This window comes from Sipha flava, unplaced genomic scaffold, assembly GCF_003268045.1.
Source record: "Sipha flava isolate LNK unplaced genomic scaffold, YSA_version1 82_pilon_pilon, whole genome shotgun sequence".
Classification (NCBI taxonomy): domain Eukaryota; kingdom Metazoa; phylum Arthropoda; class Insecta; order Hemiptera; family Aphididae; genus Sipha; species Sipha flava.
The window spans coordinates 504,858-529,031 of record NW_020273624.1 but is presented as its reverse complement, the minus strand read 5'-3'; the positions used below and the strand labels follow the sequence as shown (position 1 = coordinate 529,031).

The following is a 24,174-nucleotide window of genomic DNA, read 5'->3' as shown; positions in this document are numbered from 1 at the left end:
ATTGAAAACAACCGTGATCGCAGTAGTGGCATATTTTCGGTTGGAGGTGGGGAGGGGGATTCTCAGGTCTCGAGCCCCATAGGAATAAAAGGAAAGTTAAAAACTCATAAATTACTAGCCACGAAGGTTTCGAGAACGTGAACATTAATATACATCATGTGATTGAAAATAACCCTTAATTTGTATTTATAAAAATAATAGATTAATATAATTATTAATTCATGCCTTAAATGTATTTTTTTCATGAAATTGAAATCAATTTTTTTTAGAAAAAATCCAAATCCCCTTCTTGATAAAAAAATTGAAAATATGCCAAAGAATAGAAATGAGTAAGGCGTAGTGGGTGGTGTTCTGCAGAGAATGTTCTAGCGGCCGCATGACAAAACACGGACTACTGTTTAATTAATTTTTTTTTTTTTTTCAGTGCAAAGACACTGGTTTTCTAGTCGGTCTACGACGTAATTGCATCATCGATTCGGGTACAATCATTACTAGATTGTACGCAAAGAAATAAACTCGTTCTAATTGTAGTCGTACAAGCATTCCGATAAATGTCATTTCGGCCTGACGGATGAAACGTTTGGAATGTAGTTTAGAAAGTTTTGACGGACTTACATCGGACATTGTGAGTGTATCGTGTATATTATGTATACGTTTTAAATATTTTAGAGGTATATATGTGCGTGAATCAAATGACATAGGTAGGGAATGATATTTTATTAATCGAAAAAAAAAATATATATAAAATATTTGTGACGGAATTATGTCCATTAGTATTGTCAAGGTAATTAATGTAATCTTGAGATACTCCGGCGGCAATGCTGTAACGACGAAGGAAATATGAGATAATTTTTGAAATAAAAAAAAAACTTGAATAAATGAATATTAATAAGAATGATATTTAATTAAATAATAATATTAAACCTTTCGGATTGCCATTAAATCATCGATGTGAACGGCACTCAGTAGTTTCGAAAAGTTATATTGAGATTAATTTTAAAACCAAACTGTCTGTTTATTAAACGTTTTATGAATACTACGAAACATTTTCCTAATTAAAAACGTAACCACTGAGCCAATAACAATTTATTACAAACTTCTATTTGTAATTAGCGCTCCGGGGCAATATACATTTCTATTCATGGTAGCCTTTTGTTTTAAATTGCTATTTGCTTTTTCTCATTTTTGTATTTGTTTTAAATCTCTATTCCCCGAGACCACAATCATATCCCGCCCACCACGGAAACGTTTAGTTTTAAAAACAACTCCCATAATTCGTTTTGCCCTAAGCAGAAGTCCATCCACAATGATGTTTCATTGATTTTCAATTTTTAATTTAAAATCGTAATTCATAATACATAAGGCTGTTGGGATTCAAAATTGAATGATAAAATTATTAATTAATTTTTATTCCAAACGTAATGGGAATTTGTATTCGTTGATTTATTATTCAAATAGACTGAAATTATTTTGACATGGTTATCTTATTTTGTCAATGTCGCAACACTACATTTTTAATTATCAATTAAATACTTCAAAAGCACTTGAGCTAACTTTTATTAACCCGACAAGATTATAAATTGTTTAGACTCTTTAAAATGTGAACACTGAATTTACGTACATATATATATTATATGTATTATGTCGTGTTGATCGTATTGATCGTACAAAAAGTTCGAGCGATTAAATGAGGCCAATGGGAATAAGATGTACTTTTTTTTTTTAATCAAAATCGATTCACGTGATCATTAGGTGTTAGGCTTTTATGTTACCTGCAAAGAAAACTATTTGTAAAAGAAAAAGTTGCAATCCATGAAAGGACACCGTTTTCATTTGGAACTTTATAATACTTTTTAAACAAAACTTCTTACATTTTCCGAAGAAATTGTATTCCCTCGAGAAAGAAATTTAAAGTTGTTTTTGGAAGAAAAATACATAAATAATAAATACGCAATTATATTTGGACTTGTAACATAAAAGAAATACTAAATAGGATCTTTTTGAATATTATCTCAACCGTATCTATGTTCATATTACTTTTAAAATATATTCACATAATAATATTCACAAAGAAATGTGTTACGTTATTTCAACAAAGTAGGTACTAACGTTTTATATTTTTAGAATATTACGGATTCAATTTATTCTTTATGTGTTTAGTTGATAAATCATGTTTTAACGATGTGGAACAATCACATTTTTTACACAACGTTGTTCTGCGATGCCCTCGTTTGAGCTTTTTATTTAATTAAAAATGGCAAGTCTCCGATAAATGTATGAAAAAACAATAACAAAACTTTAAGTTCTAAAATTAAAATTGTACAATTTACAAAATAAACACCATATCGAAGAGAATATAACATTAGAGTTCTAGGAAAAAAATAAAAGAATAAAAACGATTGACTCTTAACGGTTATAAAATCATAATCCGTCGTGACGCTCAGAACGGACTATCAATTGGGTCCTGATTAAACACAGGATGATCAAGGTCGAACGTGACATAATGTTATATTAAGAACAAATGAGAAGGAGATAAGATCAGACGGATAAATAATTGTTTTTGGTTTAACAGTCACAAAACTGTGTGTGATAGAAATACAATTTCAAAGATCACGGCTTTCCGTGGGCAGGATAACGATGGTGCCGATGTGCTTCTAGCAACGCTCAGGACCATTAATAATCTTTCATACATTACATTACAGGGTGCGTTTTTATTATTGTATTTATTGCACTTATATTCATATTTATTGTACCTATACATTATTTTATCGCGTTATCAGTAGAAGAGTTGCTGCAAAGTCAGGGAAGTGAATTCGAGGAGTAAAAAAAACATAAAACAATAAAACCGTACAACAATCTACAGGTTGAAGATTATTGTGATATTATACTATATGGATATATTGTTTGTACACGTATTTTGTTGTTTTTATTAATATTATAATACGAAATCGAACCGATCACGATAGAGCAGGAAGAGAAGGAAATGGCGGAGGTCGATCCGTTACATAGGTCGTTGGCCACGACGCAACGTTCATTAACCAGATATTACTATTATTATTATCATGTGTTTATTATTGGGTATTTTTCTTTCACCAATCCGCCATATGGTCCACCGATGAGGGGAGAAGCCGCAAGATCACGTGCCCACATGTCGCAACTACTGCTGTTCGCAACTTTATTCACAATAATACGATAGATAATAATATAGTATTATGCCTATACGCATAAATTGCACTAATTTACTATTATAACGAATATTTAAATATATGGTATTGTACTTAATATACACGTTTTAAATGGTTTGAGCTTGAAAATTCGAAAAGTGAATCAAATATATTATAATCATTATTCGAAAGAAGAACAGGAAAAAAAATGTATAACAAATCCAAACTTTCGTTTCATTTGTAATTCGTTTATTCAGAATACAATATTCAAAATATTTTAGACTTTTACTCGTTTTCGAGTTGATTCGTGTTTAATCGCGCGGTTTGGACGCATGCCATGCATTTCCTCGTTGCTGCTGCCCGTTTCGGTTCAACGAACCTCGTCCTGACGAAAGCCTGCTCGAAACTGTCGAGCAATTTTTGTATGTTTATAAATCTTAATATTATATCGAAAAGTTTTCCCGTGAATTTTTCCATTTTTTTTTTTTTTTTTTTTTTTTTTTTTTGTTTTGATTTTGATTTCGTCTTGAAAACTTGGAAACATTTTAAATTTACACTGCGTTAAGAACATTTGCCATGTGTCCTTCACCACGATTCATGCATAATTTATTAAATCGTGATTACCGAGACAATTATAATAAAATATAAAGATTGAAAAAACCTTCACGGAGAACTTCTAATTAAAAATTGTGATTTATTTTACAGTAATTTACGATAATAAGAAAACATGCATAATTAATATGAATAAAATATTTTTTTTTACGTTTTAATTAACGCTATTAAGTATAAACGTTTGAAATAATAATAAAAAAAAAAAAAAAAAAAACCCCATGGGAATATGATACTGGATAACCTTTTGACGAACATTGTTGTAAAATAAAATATTATTTAATATTTCATCAGCTTAACATTTATTATTACTTCTATAAATCAAGGTTGAACACGTCAAGTTAGGTAAAATCAACAATCCATTCTGTCGACAATAAATAAAAATAAATATTTTATTACCTCGAGTGTTTCACGAGTATAATGTAAAAAAAACATCATAATTCAAGAGAGGTTATAATTGTTTGTTATAACTATTTTCAGTATGTGAGGGAATAGGATACGCGGAAAAAACTCTATGACATGTACCTATTGCTTATTTATATCGAATAATTTACCAAACCCGAACACTGTTTATTTAGGTGTCTCGATTTATTGTATTCAAGTAGGATTGCGTCAGCGCAGATAAAAATATGAGTTGTCAAATATAACAATACAAAGCTTTAAGGTTTACGGCAATGTGTTCAATGATAACATATATTTATAGACATATATATATATATATATATTTGTACACGGAATGAACTAGAATATTTTATAGCTCTCGAGAATCGTAAAAAACATGGTACACCTCGGGGTGCCAAATGTCAATGAACGAGATGGATTGAAAAAAAAACAGGTTTTAATTTTCCAATATTGAATTATTTGATTTAATATTATGTTTTCCGTACACGGAGTATTAAAAATACTTTTGTTGGTCCGCCACTACAACTGTGGTACTCAGTATAATAATATAATAGTATAAACTACTTAAAAACGAGAAGAAGAGAAAAGAATCTTGTTTAACAATCTATTTAAGAAGGGTTCGCGTGTGATAGAAATCTTGACAGCCGCTTTATTTATAAGTATAATATATTTTTTCGTGGTCTTATCGCCACCAAATTATCTACCTATAAATTGTAACCACCGCAGTAGATTTAACCGAATCCCGTTTCCCCGCAGAGTCGCTTCTTGTCCTTCCGGTACCCTTATTATCCAATCCGTTGTCACGTTTTTTTTTCCAACGTGTTACGCGTGCAGACGGCAAAAAAATGTATAGGGTACAAGTTAAAAATACTCGCGCACGGAATAACATGCAAAATCCCTGCGTGTGAGCTGCAGCCAAAGTTTAAGTGCATATAGCATCGTATAATCGTCATCCGATCGACGTCGGATCGTTCAAGATAATATTGTATTTTAAGATTCCAGTATAACATTATTATGTACAGTGAAACCTGTTTAAACGGACCTTGGATACGCCAGAAATATGTCTATACACGTATAACGGAAATGGTTATAAATGGCCCCGTTGCAAATGATACTATGGATATCTTACTGGATTAACCGGAAACATGCCTAAAACGAAATATTCAATTAGCCATATGCGATTTTACATGTACCGTTTTAGACGGTTTTTAATCTACTATATATACAAACTTTTCGGACGATAACGAATGGTAGAAAATTCAATCTAAATAAATAAACCCTTAAACAAAACTATAATATTACAATGTACCTACTATTGTTATTGTTATTATTATTATAATAAATGTCACGTCGAGAAAACTTGTCATCGTGCCGATAGTGAGCATTTGGTTTTTTTTATTTTTTATTTTTCAATTTACTTTGTGCCGCGACAACTCTTTGGCATTCATAGAGATAACGTTCGGCAGGATTAATGTTTCTACAAAGATAAACGAGTTGTTTATTCTTCGCAATTGAATAAATAAAATCATATTTATCTTGAACCGTGGTGGTAAGAGCGAACGTCAGAAAACTGCTACACATTGTATTATCTTTGCAGGCTTGTTTAAAGTGTTTTTTTCCGTTATATTATTAACAGTGTATTTAAATACAACGAATAATGGTGATAATATAACAATAATAATAATAATAATAATAATAATAGTAATACTAAGAAAAATAAAAAATCGAAAAGTGTCGGTGAAGAGAGAAGGACGAGAGGTGTACATATATTTATATATATACAATGAATTACATTCCACGGCCAGCTGTTATACGGCGGTTCGTCTGGCCTCTTTGTATCCTAATTATGGCGTGTAGTCAAGAGCTGAGCTGCTTGAAAAAAAAAAAACTATAAGGATAAGAATTTCATAAACACCCAACAATATTCTAGATATTACTTAACCTGTAAAACATTTTCTCAGCAGCAGTAATGTTCCGAAAAGAAAAACGATTAATCACTCCACCCCAACTATATCGGCAGTGTTTCAAAAAAACGAATGTATGCACGAAAACTAAAGAGAGAGAGAGAGAGAGAGAGAGAGAGAGAGAGTAAGTGAAACAGAGAAATAAAGAAAGAATAAGAAGAAAAACAGAAAAAAGAGAGAGGAAAAGCGAGGCATAGCAGGAAATAACATATAATGGCTAATTTCAAATTACTATACTCTTATTCATTTGTTCATTTGTTTTTATTTCTTTTTTTTTTTTCTAATAATATGATTTACAAAAAACTGGTTTGCCAATTTATTATACATTTTTTCATAAAATGATATAAATCGCAAAAGATGCATTGATAAATTTATGAGAAGGCAGAAAAATCACCATACAATGGCTTCATATTTGTTGAATAATTCAACGAATCTCCCTCTCTGCCCGTCCTCACCAACACAGACTACATTCTCCAGCCACTGCGGTAACACTTCCCCCCTTCTCTTACGTATCCGTCTTATTAGACATTCTATTAAAATGTATGACTTTTCTTTGTAAGTCCAGTCTGCAAACACACATTCAGATACTACTGCACACATACACGCACTTATGTACACAACGAGAAAACGCAGTTCATCCTGCGCGACTTATCATCTGTCTGTCTACCCCCCCCCAACAGTCTTCTTTCATGCGTTAGCAAAAAATTTCAGCTGCACCGAGCTAAGACGACGATCTGTACACAATAGGTTTAAATGGCGTATTATTACGACACACCATCGTCGTCGTCATTTCGCCCCAAATACTCCATCAATATATCCATCCGTTTTGTACATATCAAAATTTCGTATCCTATTGAACGTACAACCGATTCGACACTATAGATATAATTCTTAGGCACGGTATAGGAAAAAATACACGATAAATTGTACAGTTGGACGGTGTACACCGCGGTACAGAACGATAGATTATAATATTATTGCATGACATAAAAGTACGTTAGATTAAAACAGAATTCAACTCACGTGTTCGGCCATGCTTGAGTAGTGATTGTTGTTGTTGTTGTTATGCATGTTGTGGGCTACCGAAAGAGATAAGTCCAGGTTGTCGGTTCTCTGTAAAACCAAAACAAAAATCGGTTACTATTGGCAGGATGCGTTGGCTGAAAAACTATAATATATAGGATAAACTACCGTACAACTATTAATGTGTATGTGGAAAAAACGCGATCGGACTTCGGCCAAAGAGAACGCGAAGCGTACGGATAATATATTATAATTAGTACTCGACGGCAACTCGACTATAATAATATAAAAACGGCGGCAGCAGTCGACTGCACGCGTGAGCAATGGTTCTCGACGTGTGCGTATGCCTGGATAATGACTATGTGTTACGTAATATGCTGTAAAACTAAATACGTTATCCGAACGCGGAACAACACAAATTACTACACATGAAGATCGCTTCCGCTCGTGTCCAAGATAACGAAATAAGCCCAACGTAAGTATAGCATAAAATATTAAAACGATCGAGTATTTCCATCCAGTTCGTTATCGAAATATTTAGTTTTCAACGTTATTTAGTTAAAGTGCTTATTAGATTTTAAGTATATTTTACTTAGAAACCTACAGGAAAATATACCTTTAATTTTAGAGAGGATGATAGGTACCTACAATACACACTCGGATCCAGGGGGGGGGGTGTTAATGATTTATACCGATGATAAATCAAAACCGATACAGACGGAAAAGGAACAATTATAATTAGAGTCCTGAAACAATATATAATTATAATGAACCCAATAAATTACGTTATTGAAATATACGTAAGACAACAGTGCACAGTACGTCATTGATACCGCTGTCCCCTTCGTAATAGACAAGAATTTCTATAAGTTGATTTACATTTTTTACGATGTATACGATGGGATGGGAAAGAAAACACTTAATTTATTTTGAGCTGTATTTTTCATTGTTGTACAAAATATAATAAACCATGTAATATGAACATAATGTTCCATATGATAGAAAAAAAAAATATTCAATTTATTTATTTTTATTGCTATCAAATGCATGGTCTGGATGAGTAGGTACACTCGTATACTTATTACTTTCTCAAAACTGTAGAATCGTAAAAGTCGAACGAAAAATACTTTTGAGTTTATTACCTTTCGTGCAACTAATAAATACATTTTCCAGTTATTATATTTGAAAATCTTTCGAAAATAAAATCTATTTTTAAAAAGTCTAAGCAAATATTATTGCAAATTGTAATATATTAAAGGAATATAATCTGGCATTTAATTCAATTTGTAGGGTATTAACACTTGAAACGACTTATGGAAACATGTATATAATAAAACAATAGTTTTCACTAGTAATCGCGTAGTGGATATTTCGTTGAGCAGTATTATTATTCAATTTTGGTTGTTTAATAATAATTAGCCACGATGTATACTTTAGTTATACTGTGCTCGAGGAAGACCACCCGTACGACAACACCAGAAAACGTTGGTAGCGACCAACGGTTATAGGGCCCCGAACTACGGAGCACAGTGATAGTGGTTGAAGGCCAACGAATGGCTGGACGGAGGAGAGGTAGCGGCGTAGACGGGGTAAACGGCAACAAACACGCGCCCCGAACAAAAGCAAACACGAAAACTAGTTTTCCACGTCAAGTAAATGTCAAATAAGCTCTGCCGTTGTAAATACCACCATTTATATATATTATTTTTCTTTTATTTACAATTGTCTCGTTTATTACCCGACCTCATTGTCTGGGATCAGCCGCCGCAGCTTTCAATTTATTTATTTTATACCGAACAATAAAGAACCTGCAACTCTTCTATATCCCTCCTCGTTCTTCCCACCGTTACTTTATTGCCATCTCTCCGGCACTCTATCCCTATCTCTTTCGCCCACTCGTCATGCACTGATCCTGCTATTTCACCACTCCTCTCATTATGGTCCGACCGCCCAAAAAGATTAAATACAAAATACAAAAAACTAAAAAATAAATAAAACACAAAAACACTCGTCCCAAGACGCATGTTATTCTTTTCTGAAAAATACGCATTACATACAATAAGGTTGGTAACTTATATCAAATCGTTTGGTAATTGATAACTTAAGCTTAGACCTGTACCGGTCGTCTATTTATTACTAACCGCAGAAATGTCATCGAATAATATAGACTGTACACATAAAGGTGTATGTATATAAAACAGATATTATAAGCTACTCGGAGTAAAGGAACACGCATGTAAACTATGTTCCTGTATAAGCACATCGAATAGTGAATAAAAAATCCGACAAACTACGTGAAACCACGTTGAAAAACTGAAATGAAAAAATAAACCACGGGCACAATATGTGTGAAGAGGTATGAGGTATGACCCATCACAATTTAGCACGGCCAAAACTTTAATTTTTTTTATTATTATTATTATTATTATTATTATTATATTTTCAATTCGTTTAAGGATCATTGTGAACTTTTCGGATAAACTATAACGAACAAATAAAAGAACCTCGGCGTAACTGTAACAGTAAGGTAGGAGGTTTAATTTAACTTTTTAAAACTATTAATATTTATCATGTGCTGCTCCAAAATATGTAAATATTTCTTCGGCGTTCATTCCGCCGGCGCCGAATGTTTCGTATAAATAATACCACCCTGATCCACTACTACTGTATTCCCAAAAGGGGCAATTAAATTACCCTCCGCAGGATGTGGCGGAGCGGGCGACGGTGGACTTGATGATGGTTGGCGGGTGGCGGAGCACTCCCAGAGCAGTATTGATTAAAGCGGGTATAGAAAGAGATTCGAATCGGCTTAAAGTATATATACAGCTGTGTCGTACAAGAGATAAGAAAGATTGAAAGGTACTGATGCGTAGGTAAACAATTTTCCCCCGCGTTATTCGTGGTAATGATTATTTGAAGGACGAGGGCAGGACGGCGGCGGTGTTACGGCTTGGGAGGACTTTCAAGGAGGAAAAACCGAAGAAATGTTTCTTAAAGACGCACGTACATTAATCGGATTAATGCAGATATTTGTCAAATCACAGTGGTGGTGCTTCGTGTATAGTAACCCTCTATTATATTGATAAATGAAATATTAAAACTGGAATATTTCCCGATGCAAGTTTAAAACGATTATGCATGCGGAGAGCAATCTTTTCCTTTTTTATTAGTGTCGGTACAAGGTTATCTCTCGTTCCGAATGAATATACACATAAATATATTATTATTATTTTGATACACGTAAAAAAAAATTGAAAAGCATCTCTTGAGAAAAATCGCCAGTGCGTAAAAAAGAATACTGTCTTTGTGAGAACGATGTGGGGAAGGAGGAGGAATGAAAAGGTGAAAAAGTACGTGTCTTTTTTTTTATACTTAACGCGAACGACATAATATTTTTATTGGTGTGTGGGCAGTTGGCAAATGTTTTGAAATAATTAAAAGGAAAAAATGAATACATATCTTCCATCATTAAAAAAAAAAAAAAAAAAACCTATTATATATTAAAAATAGGGGGTCAAAAGCCATAAAATCTTAGAATGTTAAAATAATTTCTAATGAAAATGCTGAACGTGTTTTTTCTACCCGTATTTTGAATAGGTAATAAACTGTAGCACTTCTCAGCGACAGGGCCTATTGTTCGCCACTATTAAAACCCCAGTAAAAAACATGCATACACTGGAAAACTGGTCGTGGACTAAACGATTTACGTTTAATTGCGTATGCGTTTACAATATATTATATGTGTATGTGTGTGTGTGTGTGTGTGTGCTGTTGTATATTATATTTACTTAACATTATTTTAATGCGTTTTCCACCGTATGGTTAAGTGTTATCCCAGCATACAACAATAACAATAATGGTTGGATATCGTATGGGTAAAAAAAAAAAAAAGAAACCGTCTTCTGTTATTTAATTAATTTTTTTCGACGATATAATAGGTATTTGTAAAAAATATACTGAATAAAACAAATGTATAGAAGTTTCCAGCACGAAGAAAATTGTAATTATATAACTGCATATTTTGTTAGTTCTATTATCATTGTCATAAAACGTGATAAATTTACATTATTATAAAACGTTATAAAACTGCATGAGTCTCGCAATCTCATACTAATTGTTTTCTTTACCTAAATATTAATAATTAACTGTATATTTAGTGGAGCCAACAGCTCCAAACGGAACATATTCTCGTCTGGTGATTGACATTTTATTCTTCACCGACCGCGAGCAGAATCGGATCGATATAGTATTCCATTCTACAAAATCAACAATCTGCCGTCTAGCACAGTATTCTGTGCTACTTTCGCCGATTGCGTCATTCAAACATGAAGTATATACTCGTAATATTATGATATATTGTGTAGCACACAATGAAATATTATTTATTACATGTTTTCATAAGTAATTGGACGATAATTACTGTGGTAGGTATTTTTTTAGTATCATTAAACCGCTCTCCCTCTCTCCACACGAGGTTCATGAAAAATGACCTAGTGAATGGGTTAATATGTCGTTTTATCATGTTTTTAAATGTTTGTATTCCCACGTGATTTATCGCCCTTGGCTCGGACGCAAAAAAGACATTTGCGCAAAATCACTGGCCGATGCCAAGCTATGCGTCACAAGCTCGACAAAACAGTAGTTTATGCACATTTTTTTACATTAAGTGCCAATCAGATACATCCTATATTATTTAACTCTTTTTTCTCTATTCGTTATTTTCAGAGGTCACTCAACAATAATATAATACGCACTGGTACATTATACGGATACAAATTTAAAACGTAAATCATTATTATTTTTATTATTTTTTAATTTTCCATTTCCAATACAATTTACAGCATAATGAGAATGGTCCTAAGTTTGAAACAAAACAAATATTTGAATTTGCGCGGCTAAACGGCAATATGACATCGATTTCGTTTATAACATAATACGCATACACATAATAAGATATATTAGTATTACTTACTATACTATGCACTTCAATATAATAATAGTAATAATAATAATAATAATAATGATAATAACAAAATGTGTGGCTAAGTTCAATGGACATCAACAAAACAGAAGATCGAAAACTGGCGGCTTTTGTTTTCAAAACCGAGTAGCAATACATATTCGTGCACGTGCGATTGAGCGCGAGACTGCATATTGAACAATTACTACTATACTTATATTTGTAACTACAAATATTGCAGTGCGATGGCATAGGATAATACAATAATATGCATTTTCAACGACAATATAGGTACACTTATATAATAGTAATAATATGTATAATACTCCAATGCATCTGAATAAAACCAATATGTTTGGTATAGAGAAAGAAAGGTAAAAAAATCGCCGAAACGATATCATTTTAATTTACTCAATGATAATATGGCACGCGTTACAAGTTTTTTTTTTTAATCAATTTATTATTATTATAACACTAATATTGTCACATTCGGATTAAGTTTCAGGACATTTTGGGTATTTTTTTAGATGTGGGTGTGTATATGTTTGTTAAACGTGACAGAATATAGTGATACAAAATAATACAGTGTTCAAGGTTTTGTTTCTTAACAGGAAACCTACTACACCAACGAAATTATTCGGTAGCTGCGTACACTCCGCATAACCCGCACTACTACGCTATCGGTCGACAAATTTTTATCTCGTGAGTAATAATTTATAATTAGGAACAGATTTTAATTAATTATATTAAAGTTGATCGCGATTTTGCGAAAAACGTGGATTGAAGTCACGTAAAAATAGAATCCCGAGGTCAGCTCTTTATTTATCAGGGTCATGTAATCAATATCCTTGGAAGATAGCGCGCTCACACATTTCGCACTTAAAATATATATTATACGCGCAATATTTATCGTTCGACTGTTTCCAAGCGAATTATTACATGGACAATCACACAATTATAAAAGTGGAATTTATAATCAGTCCTATTATATTATATACGTAATAGCGCATAGATATAAACACGGCATATGTGTATAGAAGACACATGCCGAAGTAACAATAGCTGTAACGATGTAATTTTAGCTAACGCGAAACAACGATGTGCGGATTTTGAATTATAATTAAATATTAAGCTTTGACAGGGGAACAAAATCGATATTGAAATATCAGACGATTAGCAATCGCAAACGCCGTTGACACGATGTGAAATAAAATGATAATAATATAAAGTCTTACCATGGAATTTTACAATTATTTTATAAAGCTACTTCAAAAACGTAAGAGGATTCGAATAACAAAGACACCGAATTCAAAGTGGAATTTCTAAAAGGCATTTAATAATGAGAAATAAAAAATTAATCTCAGAAAAGGGGACGAATCTCCTCACGTAAACATAATGAGCCTGAAAAAGGCTAGAAGTGAAAACAAGTCAAAATAAATGAAAAAAGCCAATTGTTGAAACAAGAGTCTGTGGATCAATGGGTCTTGGTAATTTATCGGTGATTAGATAATAATAATGAAAAAAAAAAAATGCTTGGCTCAGACGAAAAGGGATATAATATCTAAAGACGAGAAAAAAAAAAATGAGCAATAAAATCCATAAGGTACTTTAAGCATATTAATCCGAAGGTTTGACTCCACAAGAGGAATAATAATTTGCGTTTTTCATTATTTCCAAGAGGCAAATTAACTGTAAAACGTTCGGTGGGTACTATTATACGCATATTAATGCATAATCTTAAAATAATAAACGAGTTTATTAATTTCCAAACTTTAGAAACAACAAATTACAGATGTGATTCTACTGCCAAACAATTCGGATGACCTTTTCAATTATTACAACTAAGTCAATGGTTACACACATTGATGTAAATTGAAGTTTAATTGAATTGTATGACAGTCAGTATTTCAGTCAAGTACACGTGAGTGTTGTCTTCTCCAGTTTGTTTCATTTCTGTGTTTATTTTTTTTTTTTTTTTTTGGTTTTGGTTTTCATCTACTTAACAATTAGACACAAAGCGATACAAAGCTTCATCTGAACGTCCTAACGAGACAATAGACATTCAAAAAGCATTTCACGACCGTTTTTGTTAGTTTTTTTTTTTTTAACTAGTCGCACATATGGTGCATCATAATTGCACGTGTGTATGTATGTATGTTTACATGAATTGTTTCCAATACATTTTGTCTAGAACTTTGGCGATTGTTTTTCATTTAATTTATCAATAAAATCACTGCAGCTTATCGAGCAAAATAAAACCAGCTATATCTCAGCCAACGCGTGCTGTTATGATGTCGTTGGTTGACAATTTGATCATTCACTCTGTCCTCCACTTCCTACTCAACAGTCTCTTCATTCATGACTGCCATACACTTATGTGTGAGTGTGTTTGTTTTACTCTTCATTCTCTCTCTCTCTCTCTCTCTCTGAATGACTCGTACTGTTTTCTAATGAATTATGATTCGACAATTTATTAAACCGTAATATGCTATTTTGCATACATATATGTTAACTGATGACCCCGAACTCCTAGACAGGAGGCTCCTTTAACAGTATAAATAGTCATCGGGAATGCTGAATTGTTTGTTTAAGAATAAATGTTACCGCCGAGTATATGTGTTCAAGTGTATTATTATTTCCTTAAAAGACGACCTGATCCGGAGTTTCAGCAGCAGAAATTTATTTAATGTGAAAAAAAAAATCTCAGGAATTATACGACGTACATAGACCATATATATATATATATATATTTATTTATTTACGGGTAATAACCCAATTACATAAGGATTGAAATTTAGTACATAATACATATAAGTATGGTAAAACATTTGATAGGTAAATAACATTTGAAAAAATAAATTAATGAATAACTAAGATACTTAATATTCTAATAATACAAAAAACACAGAAATATAGTAAAAATAATAATTGGACAAAATACTCAAAATACGAAAACTCAATACAGTACAACTCAAAAATTAATATCAGAAATAAATCTAAACAATTTTTTTTCTTACAAAACTATTGAAAAAATCGACAGAATTTGGACTGAAATTAAAAAAATCAATTTGTTCATCATTAGCGATAGCCATCATTCTATTTATAGGAGCGGATAACGCATAATTAGTTTTGTGATTATTTATATAAAAAGTACTTATGATTGATGATCTAGTTCTGACTTGAGGAACAGAAAAATTTAAAAAACTTAATAGCTCCGGACAGAAGAAAAAACCGTTTAGCAGTTTGAACAAAAATAATAGATCATTTACCTTTCTTCTGTTTGCTAAGCTCTGGATGTTAAATGTGTTCAACAAAGGTTGATAAGATGAGTGAGGTACACGTATAATATTACATTTATAGGACATAAAACGGAGAAAGCGATTTTGGACATTCTCAATGCATTGAATTTGCGTGTTTAAATAAGGAGACCAAACTGTTGAATTATATTCAAGCTTAGATCTAACTAAGGACATAAATAGAATTTTTAATGTGTTATGGTTATTGAAGTCTTTACAGTTTCTCGTAATAAAGCCTAATATCGAAGATGATTTATTGATAATATGTTGAATGTGGTGATTAAAGGTTAAATTAGACTCGAATATGACACCAAGATCACAAAATTCATTTACACGATGTAAATGGTGGTTACGTAAACTATAAGTGTGAAGAATTGGATTACGAGATCGCGTGAAGGACATAACTTTGCATTTTTCGAAGTTTAAAGGTAATTTATTAATATCACACCAATTAGCTAAAAAACTTAAATCATCTTGTAATAAAGATGTATCATTACTGTTTTTTATGAGACGGAACAATTTCATATCGTCGGCGAATAGTAATTTTCTAGAATAAAACAAATTTAAATCATTTATAAATAATAGAAATAGAATTGGAGCAAGGTGAGAACCTTGAGGAACACCAGATGATACAGTAAAAGGAATCGATTTAAAGTTTTTACACTTGACTATTTGTTTTCTATCGGAAATATAAGAATAAATCCAAGAAAGAAAGGGGTCATTCATACCAATAGTACGGAGTTTAGAGATAAGAATTTGGTGATCGACTTTATCAAAGGCTTTAGAGAAATCTGTAAAAATAACATCAACTTGAAAACCTTGAGAAAAGGCATCAAGTATAAATTTCTGAAAAATTAACTGATTTGTGGCTGTTGATCTATCTTTAATAAAACCATGTTGATCCAAACTTATTAAAGGTAAGAGAAGTGGTGTAATCTTTTTTGAAATCATTGACTCGAAAATCTTAGGTATAATTGAAATTAATGAGATAGGCCTATAATTTATTATATTAGTAACATCATTGCCTTTAAAAATAGGTGTAATAAAACTTGATTTCCAAGCGGAAGGAAAACAACCCGTTGATAATGACAAATTATAAAGGTATAATAAAGGGACACTTAATACAAATTTACAATTAGAAAAGAAAATACTCGGAATCATGTCAATGCCAGGATTAGTTTTTGAACTCAACGTATCTAACTCCTGGAGAACATCAGTAAGATTTAAGACACACGAAAATAAATTAAGATCGGAGTAATTGGTGGTAGAATCAGATGATGAGTGATTGATTAACGGTGGTGTAATTGAGTTGACATAAACACTAGAAAAATGCTTAGAAAAGCAGTCAACTATTTCATCACCTCCATTAATAGACTGATTTAAATAAAACATTGAGGTAGGAAAAGACTGAGAAGAGCGTTTGGATTTAATAAATCGCCAAAATTTTTTGGGACAAGATAATAAAGAATTTTCAGTTTCTGAAATGTATTTATTATAATCAATTTTAGATTGGGCCCTACATTTAGATCTAAGTGCAGAGAATATATTATAATTTAATTGTGTAGGAGATGTTTTATATAATTTGTGTGCTATTTTTTTTTTTAAAAACCAAGTCCCTCAGTACAGGACTAAACCAAGTGGGATGTTTAGAAGTGAAAAGTTTTTTTTTAAGACAATTTTCATCAATTATTTTAAATATAATTGTATAGAAAATATCAACTGCATTGTTTATGCACAATTTATCAAAAACTTGAGACCAATCTATAATCGCTAATGATGAACGTATAACATTATAATTACAGTTGAAAAAATCATATACAATTTCATTATAACTTAATGATTCTAGATTTACATTGGTTGGGAGTGTGACAGTTAATGCAGGGTGATACATATAATCTATCGGTAACAAAGAAAATGGCTCGTTACGAACTACTAAATTATGAGCGTTAGATAAAACTAAGTCGAGAATTGAATCTGATCGATTTTTAACAAGATTGAACTGATTAAGATTAAGGTAAGAGAAATTAGCCAGGTTATTGGCAATTAAATTATTAAATTGAGAAACATTAGGGACAATTTTATTATTTAATAACGACCAGTGAATACCCGGTAGATTATAGTCACCCAATAGAATAACATTTGAGTAATGCGAAAGATTTAACAAATTGCTTACAGTATCAGTATGGTCATTATAAATATCAACACTTGAATTAGGAGGAATATATACCGATCCAATTAATAGAGTGAAAGAACCCATAGAAAGTTTGATAAATAATTGCTCGATGTTGTTGTTTTGAAGTGGAATACGATTACATTGAAGGTGATTCTTGATCGCAATTAACACACCACCTCCTCTGATAATGCAGCCCATGACACTATCACGGTCGCAACGAAAAACTGTGTATTTTGGGATAATACCAAGTTCAATGTCATTGACCTCATTATGAAGCCAGGTTTCTGTTAGTATTATGATGTCATAGTCCACCAGAGCAATATTTCTATTAAAAACATCAAGTTTAGTGTTTATGCCACGAATATTTTGATAGTAAAACTTGAGATTGTAGGAACTTGGTCTTAGTTTCGGCAGTTTTTTGAAATGAACGGAATGTTATTATTGAATTTGATAAATATATCATTTTCACCAGCAGCTTTTCTGGTGTTAAGCTCATCTAACACAACTTTGAAATATTTACGTTGCCCTAAAGATCGATCTGTAGATATACTGATGTGTTTTAAATTTTCAGATTGACGTAACTTAAATTTGTTTTTTAATACGTTAAAAATATCATGTTGATTTGGTAGTGTAACACGGATAGGCCGAGCATTATTAGAAATTTTACCAAGACGGAGAACATTTAATGGAACAGTGGTAACACCAATTTGACGGAATAACTCAGAAACTACTTGAATTTCGTTTAGAGAATCAGTTGTGTTTTCATGAACGTTAAATAAAATTAAATTACGGCTTCTAGCTTGGCGGTCTATAATTTCAGATAAGATTTCTTCATGATTGACTGACGGTGGAGTAGAGTTTCGTGCTTCAAGTACAACCAACTTAGAACTAATAATTTCAATTTGATTTTTAAGAGCTTTGTTCTCATTAAGCAAGTCATTGAAATGCTTGGTAATAATATCTAATTTACCTTCAATATCAGTGAATTTTTTGTCGTGGTTTTTCTTCTCATCACGGTAAGCATTGAATGAAGTAATTAGTTTGCTTTGAGTAGATTTCATGTCATTTACAACTTTAAATAATTTGTCCAATTTATCATTGATAGTAGAAGTATTTTCTGCAGTATTTGAGGCATTTTCATCTGTAGTATTCATATTACAACACGCAGGTAGGAATATAAAATTAATAAGAAAAATATAACGATAACGTAACAAAAACGAGTAGAACGAAGAAAAAGATTAACACGACACGCACCGTCAAAGGTCGAATTACGAATATATATAATTACGAATATCAAGGACATATATGTTAAGTTCCTTTGCCAGTTTCTATTCTATTGGCGACGCAGGCCGCGTTTAATGTCAACCCCTTTCCATAGCGCATCGTGTAACGATGACATTAATAAAACGTCCACGACGCGCCTCATTATTAGTGTTATTAATTTTTCCGTCCACCAGATTAACATATGTATACAGCAAAAAAGAGATGCGGACAGTTCTACAATTATGTTTGCGATTTGTATTTTTTTTTTTTTTTTGTTCTCACATCGGATGAACGTAAGCATAAATCCGATCACTTCGAATCCCAACAAGAGAAATCCGTCGCTACAGCCCCACGACGAACACGCTATCTCGTATCATTCGCGGTGTCTATCGCGATATTATCCCGAAACCATGCATGGTTATACTTGTGAATACGGTGTTCGAGCGGCTGCACGACCATAACATTTAAAATATGAACGTACATCATTCAAATAAGGTGTAACGGCCGCGCGGTGGTATCATACATGTATTTTATTATTATTATTAGACCCACTAATTCATAATATCTGAATTGGATTCGGACGAAAAGCAGGAAGCCATCAATCAAAAGTTTGCTGCTCGAAATGGAGTTGATCATTCGAACAAATTCATTACAAGTGCATTGTTAACTCGGATGTCCTAGAGTCCGCACACATGCCCGATGAGTAGATACCTATACACATGGACGGCACACGCATACATCGTAATACATTTAGTACGTTTTAAATACACCAGGCAAAAATGCCAATAGCGAATGATATTTGCGTTCCATATAAATGTCCATAAAGGCGTTTGTCATGTTATAGTTTAACGTGCTTTAACGGACAAGTGTTGAGAATAAGATCAATCAATATTACGTGTTATTAATATTAGACGGGAGAAAAATAAACCGTCAAACACGGATTGACTCCGGCATGTGTTCACCGCGCTCGACGACGTTGTTTGTTTAAAACTGACCTTCAGCTACAGCTTTTCATTATTCGTGGATATTATTAGACTATTATTAAAATTATTATTACCACTATCGTTATTATTACTATTACGAATCCGCACATGGACCACGTTCAGAAACATCCCATAATTAAGTACAAAATAATACAATATACGACGGATACCAAGCAGGACAACGATTATTTAAAATTCGTTTTACCCTCCGACTCCCCACTGACCGTTAAACACTCGTTCTTTCTAAACACAACGTTCGGCCACATTACCGCGGTAATCCTACACGTAGGTACCGAAAAACGATCCAAACCGGTTTCGTATACACGAAATAATAATAACGCATAATAAAATCTAATCTATCTAATTACATATTTAAATCGTACGGGTACGCGCATGATCCCCATAATTAAATTTTCGAATTTTAACAAATACACGCGTTCGGTATTATACCATTATGATTACACGACGGTCGCGTAATAAATATCGACGCGCGTTATAATGGTGAAGATGATGTTATTAAATCGTAACCGTCATTATTGTTCGCCCGTAAAATATGTTATTATTTCAGAAAATCGAAAACAATAATTCCTTCCAACTGCGCGCAGTGCACACATAATGTTATTATTCTAAAAACACTGTTCGAGAACCGCGGCCGCGTTATTACCATTACAAAGCGTAATGGTTCAAAGATAAAACGCAATCAATGCGCGCAGTATCGTTAACGATAACCGTTATTATAGCGCGACAACAATGTTTGCGAGCGTCGCGTGAAACGTTTGGCGACAGGTGGAATTCCCCGTTGCGGCGAGGGGGCGGGGAGGTGTCTGGTCCGCGAGTAAATAACAGTAATTGCAAACGAACGCGGCGATTTGAATATTGTTTTTCGCGCAATTCGTACAGCACACGCAATCGCGCGTCACACGTTATCATCCGTACGCGTCGAACGCACGTTTTTACGTTTCGCATTGCTCTTCCGCGCGCGGCAATCGTTCTATTCCCGCGGTAAACCAGCGTCTGTTACCCGGTTAAACGTAATACTGCACTCGTGTTGAAGAATCCGATCCAATAATATTGTATTATAATATTGTGGCCACAGAATTTAGTACGGTCGTGAACCGTTGCCCGGGACGGGACCACCGTATGGGCGCGTGCACGAGCAGCGTGAAAAACGTTCCTTTACAAGTGCATAAAATACCTGTGAACGCAACGAATTCGCGTAATACAATTTTTCGGAAAATCTCCTGCCCGTCCCGGTTTAACCGTTTATCACATTGTGTCAATAATATTAATTCTCCTTGAAAACGCACAAAATGCGATCAATGCGCATTTTTAACATAATTCGACTTGAAAACGACGTAGTAAACGCGAGCAACGCGTACCAATATACACACACGTACGGTATTATGTGCGGAACACAATGGAGGGACAACGCACGCTCAATATTATAACATTTCATTATTACATACGGCGCAACAACAATAATAATAATAAATAATAATTAATGACCGAATAATTTCAATATGGCAGTTCACATATTATTATTTTATTATCTCGGAGATGATTTTTTTTTTCTCACTTTATTTATTTTTTTTTTTTTAACGTCTAAAATATTTTCCATACACACGGTGCACTTATTATATTATTATATATTATTTATAACAAGCAACAATAATTAATTTCATTCGGCTCCGTAAACATCATTAATACTAGTCTACGACGAGGACGTCGGCGGCGGCGACGACGATAATATTACGGTTTAATAATAAAAGATTTTCGTGTTCATTAGAGTTCATTCGTTTTGTGGGCATGTCCCAACGGCGCGTATACATAATGACTAAGGATATTTCATCTTTTCTTTGTACGCTATTATGTATTATACACATCACCGCGGCCGACGCAACGTGTGTGTTATATATATTAAAAAAAAAAAAATAGATATATATGTATGGACACATATACATAATGTATACGTACATTTTTTCATATTATTATTATTATTATTATTATTGTTATTCTTTTGTATAACGCGTATACGTTGTTTCTGAGGTGTTCAGCGGTTAAACGACACGTACACGAACCAAAATCGGATCCAAAAGACTCGTTAATTACGGCCAATGTACTCGTGTATATCAATTAATAATTAACACGAACATTGAGCAACAGTGGCTCACAAAAATCGTGTGCGCATATATAAACTATTATCGAGTTCGACAAACATATGTAATATTATTAATATATGCCTTAGCGTTGGACAGTGGGTGTATATGCGGATGCGCTATACTATGTAATGTCTACGCATGGGAAACAAATTCACTTTATTCGTCAACCACGTCGGTGGAACCGTAATCCAAGTAGCTTGGGTTTTGAAGCTAATTGAGAAGTTTCGTGTCAGAGACCGAATTAACCTTTAATGTCAATAAAAACTTGATTTTATATTATGACCTTTTCGCTAATACGCTGACATTTTGATTTGTACCCTCTCACTTAATAGATTTTCACTGAATTTCTCTTTATCCTTGTCTGCGCGTTTCTTTCTATTTCAGTCCAGTTATGATTTCCAAATGCAAGTATACGAAGTAGTTTATTCATCCAGTAAAATCTAAATCATTTTTTAATTTTTTTTTCTTCAGAATGGAACGGTCGAGGTTAATGAACAAAATATAGAAAAATATATTATGATCAAATACTGCAGTAAGTAATGACCACGGGCACCCGAGTCGTAATTCAACCCGTCCTATGATTCGTATTTATAATGATAATAATTATAGTCTAGGATTATATTTAAAACTCGACTAATGATCTGATAATATGATGTGACGTGACTGCAAGAGTGAATACACGCGCGCGCACACACATAATACTCTAAAATGATTTAGAAGGATTTCGTGACGGCCATAGGGTTCATATATTATGAAGTTAGGAATTTTTAAACCCAACAATTTTTTAGGGATTAAAAATAAATCATACCCGTACATAGTGTACACTCGTTTAACTCGCAAAATGCAAAACTGAATAATAGTTACATTCGTCACTATTGGTTGTAATTGTTCGATTCAATAAACCACACGAGCCTGAATATAAAACGGTTGCTAACCCGTTTTACAATACGTCCGATAATAAACGTCCATTTACAGCGAAAATAATAATCAATTAACAACGGAACAAATATACAAAATAATAATTAGCGAAAAAGTGCATACGCATGTTGTTAGTATGTGTGTGTGCGTACGTTCACGTACGTTTTATTCTCATACAAGTTTTGAAATATTGCCAGAACAATATTATAAATCAAAACGTAAAAAATAAAAATAAAACGCGTAAAATAACTGATCATTTGGATATGTTTTGCGTTCTAAAGTTAGACTAATGCGTCATATCACCGTTTAGACGAGCTTTGTAGCAGGGTGAACTGTACGAATAATCAATTGTATTAAAACTGCAACGTACGTTCGACGTCTCTGAAAATAATTAAAAAAATGTTTATCATTACCCTCATCGAATATAATGTGAACTGTCGACGATCGAACGGGACCAATGTTTCAAAGGCGTGAAACACGTGTAACATGACTAAAGTTTCAGGAATATATTCATCGTCTCGTTACAAAATACGACTGCATCGACGCTAAAATCGGGCTAAAACGTAAATATCGTACACGCGCGTAGGCGAAGTTGAGAAGTCGATTCGCACCAACAGTAAAATCAACACCCGCATTTCCCTGCGACAACGAACAAATGCAGTCTAGCCGACCTTGACTTCGTGCGGAAACAATGGAAATTGATATGGCGAACTTGAAAAAATATACTCGCCGAGGCTTTGCTGCATCATCTCTGCGTTAACTGGCTGTGACGGTGTACCGATCGAATGGAGTCGTATTGTGTATTGTAGCCCATACGAGCACGTGTGCGTACAACAAATATTATTTTCACAGACGAAATTGTCGGTTACGGGCGAACAAATACACAGGAGAACAGATAATAATCGTCGGGGTACCGCAGCCACGACGTGCACTCGACGAGAGCTCCGAGCGGGATAATAACATTGCCGTCTTTGCACCGAGATTACACATCTGGTGCTCTGTAATTTCCATTAAACCCAACCAGTTTCCTTAGCCCCTCTCGTCCAGTCGTTCGAAAGTCACTTGGTCGCCTTTTTTCGTTATTTTTTTTTTCACGGCTCCTACGGAAAATATGGTCGTTCGCACGTATATACGATTACATGGATTACCAAAAAACTTCAATCATGGCCAGGGAAAATTAAAATACGAAAAACGTATTCATAGAATAATTTTTCACATTTAAATCTTTATTAGTATTATCGTTTGGTATTATCTGGTACA

At 33.2% G+C, this 24,174-nt stretch overlaps 2 protein-coding genes across 2 annotated transcripts in view; both read right to left on the bottom strand.

Moving 5' to 3' along the window:
* The window catches only part of LOC112693247 (thymocyte selection-associated high mobility group box protein TOX-like), a 107,984-nt gene that overhangs the window by 25,277 nt on the left and 58,533 nt on the right, over window positions 1–24,174 (bottom strand). Inside the window, exon 2 of the mRNA XM_025568227.1 lies at window positions 7,163–7,252. Coding sequence (XP_025424012.1) covers window positions 7,163–7,252 — 90 coding nt within the window. The remainder of the gene's footprint in view (window positions 1–7,162; window positions 7,253–24,174) is intronic.
* LOC112693248 lies at window positions 17,041–18,858 on the bottom strand. The gene has a single exon (XM_025568228.1). The coding sequence runs from the start codon at window positions 18,743–18,745 to the stop codon at window positions 17,993–17,995; it is 753 nt and encodes a 250-aa protein (XP_025424013.1). The 5' UTR covers window positions 18,746–18,858; the 3' UTR covers window positions 17,041–17,992.

Bases quoted from the DNA above. Each gene is read 5' to 3' on its own strand.
- LOC112693248 (XM_025568228.1), bottom strand. From the start codon at position 18,745: ATGAATACTACAGATGAAAATGCCTCAAATACTGCAGAAAATACTTCT.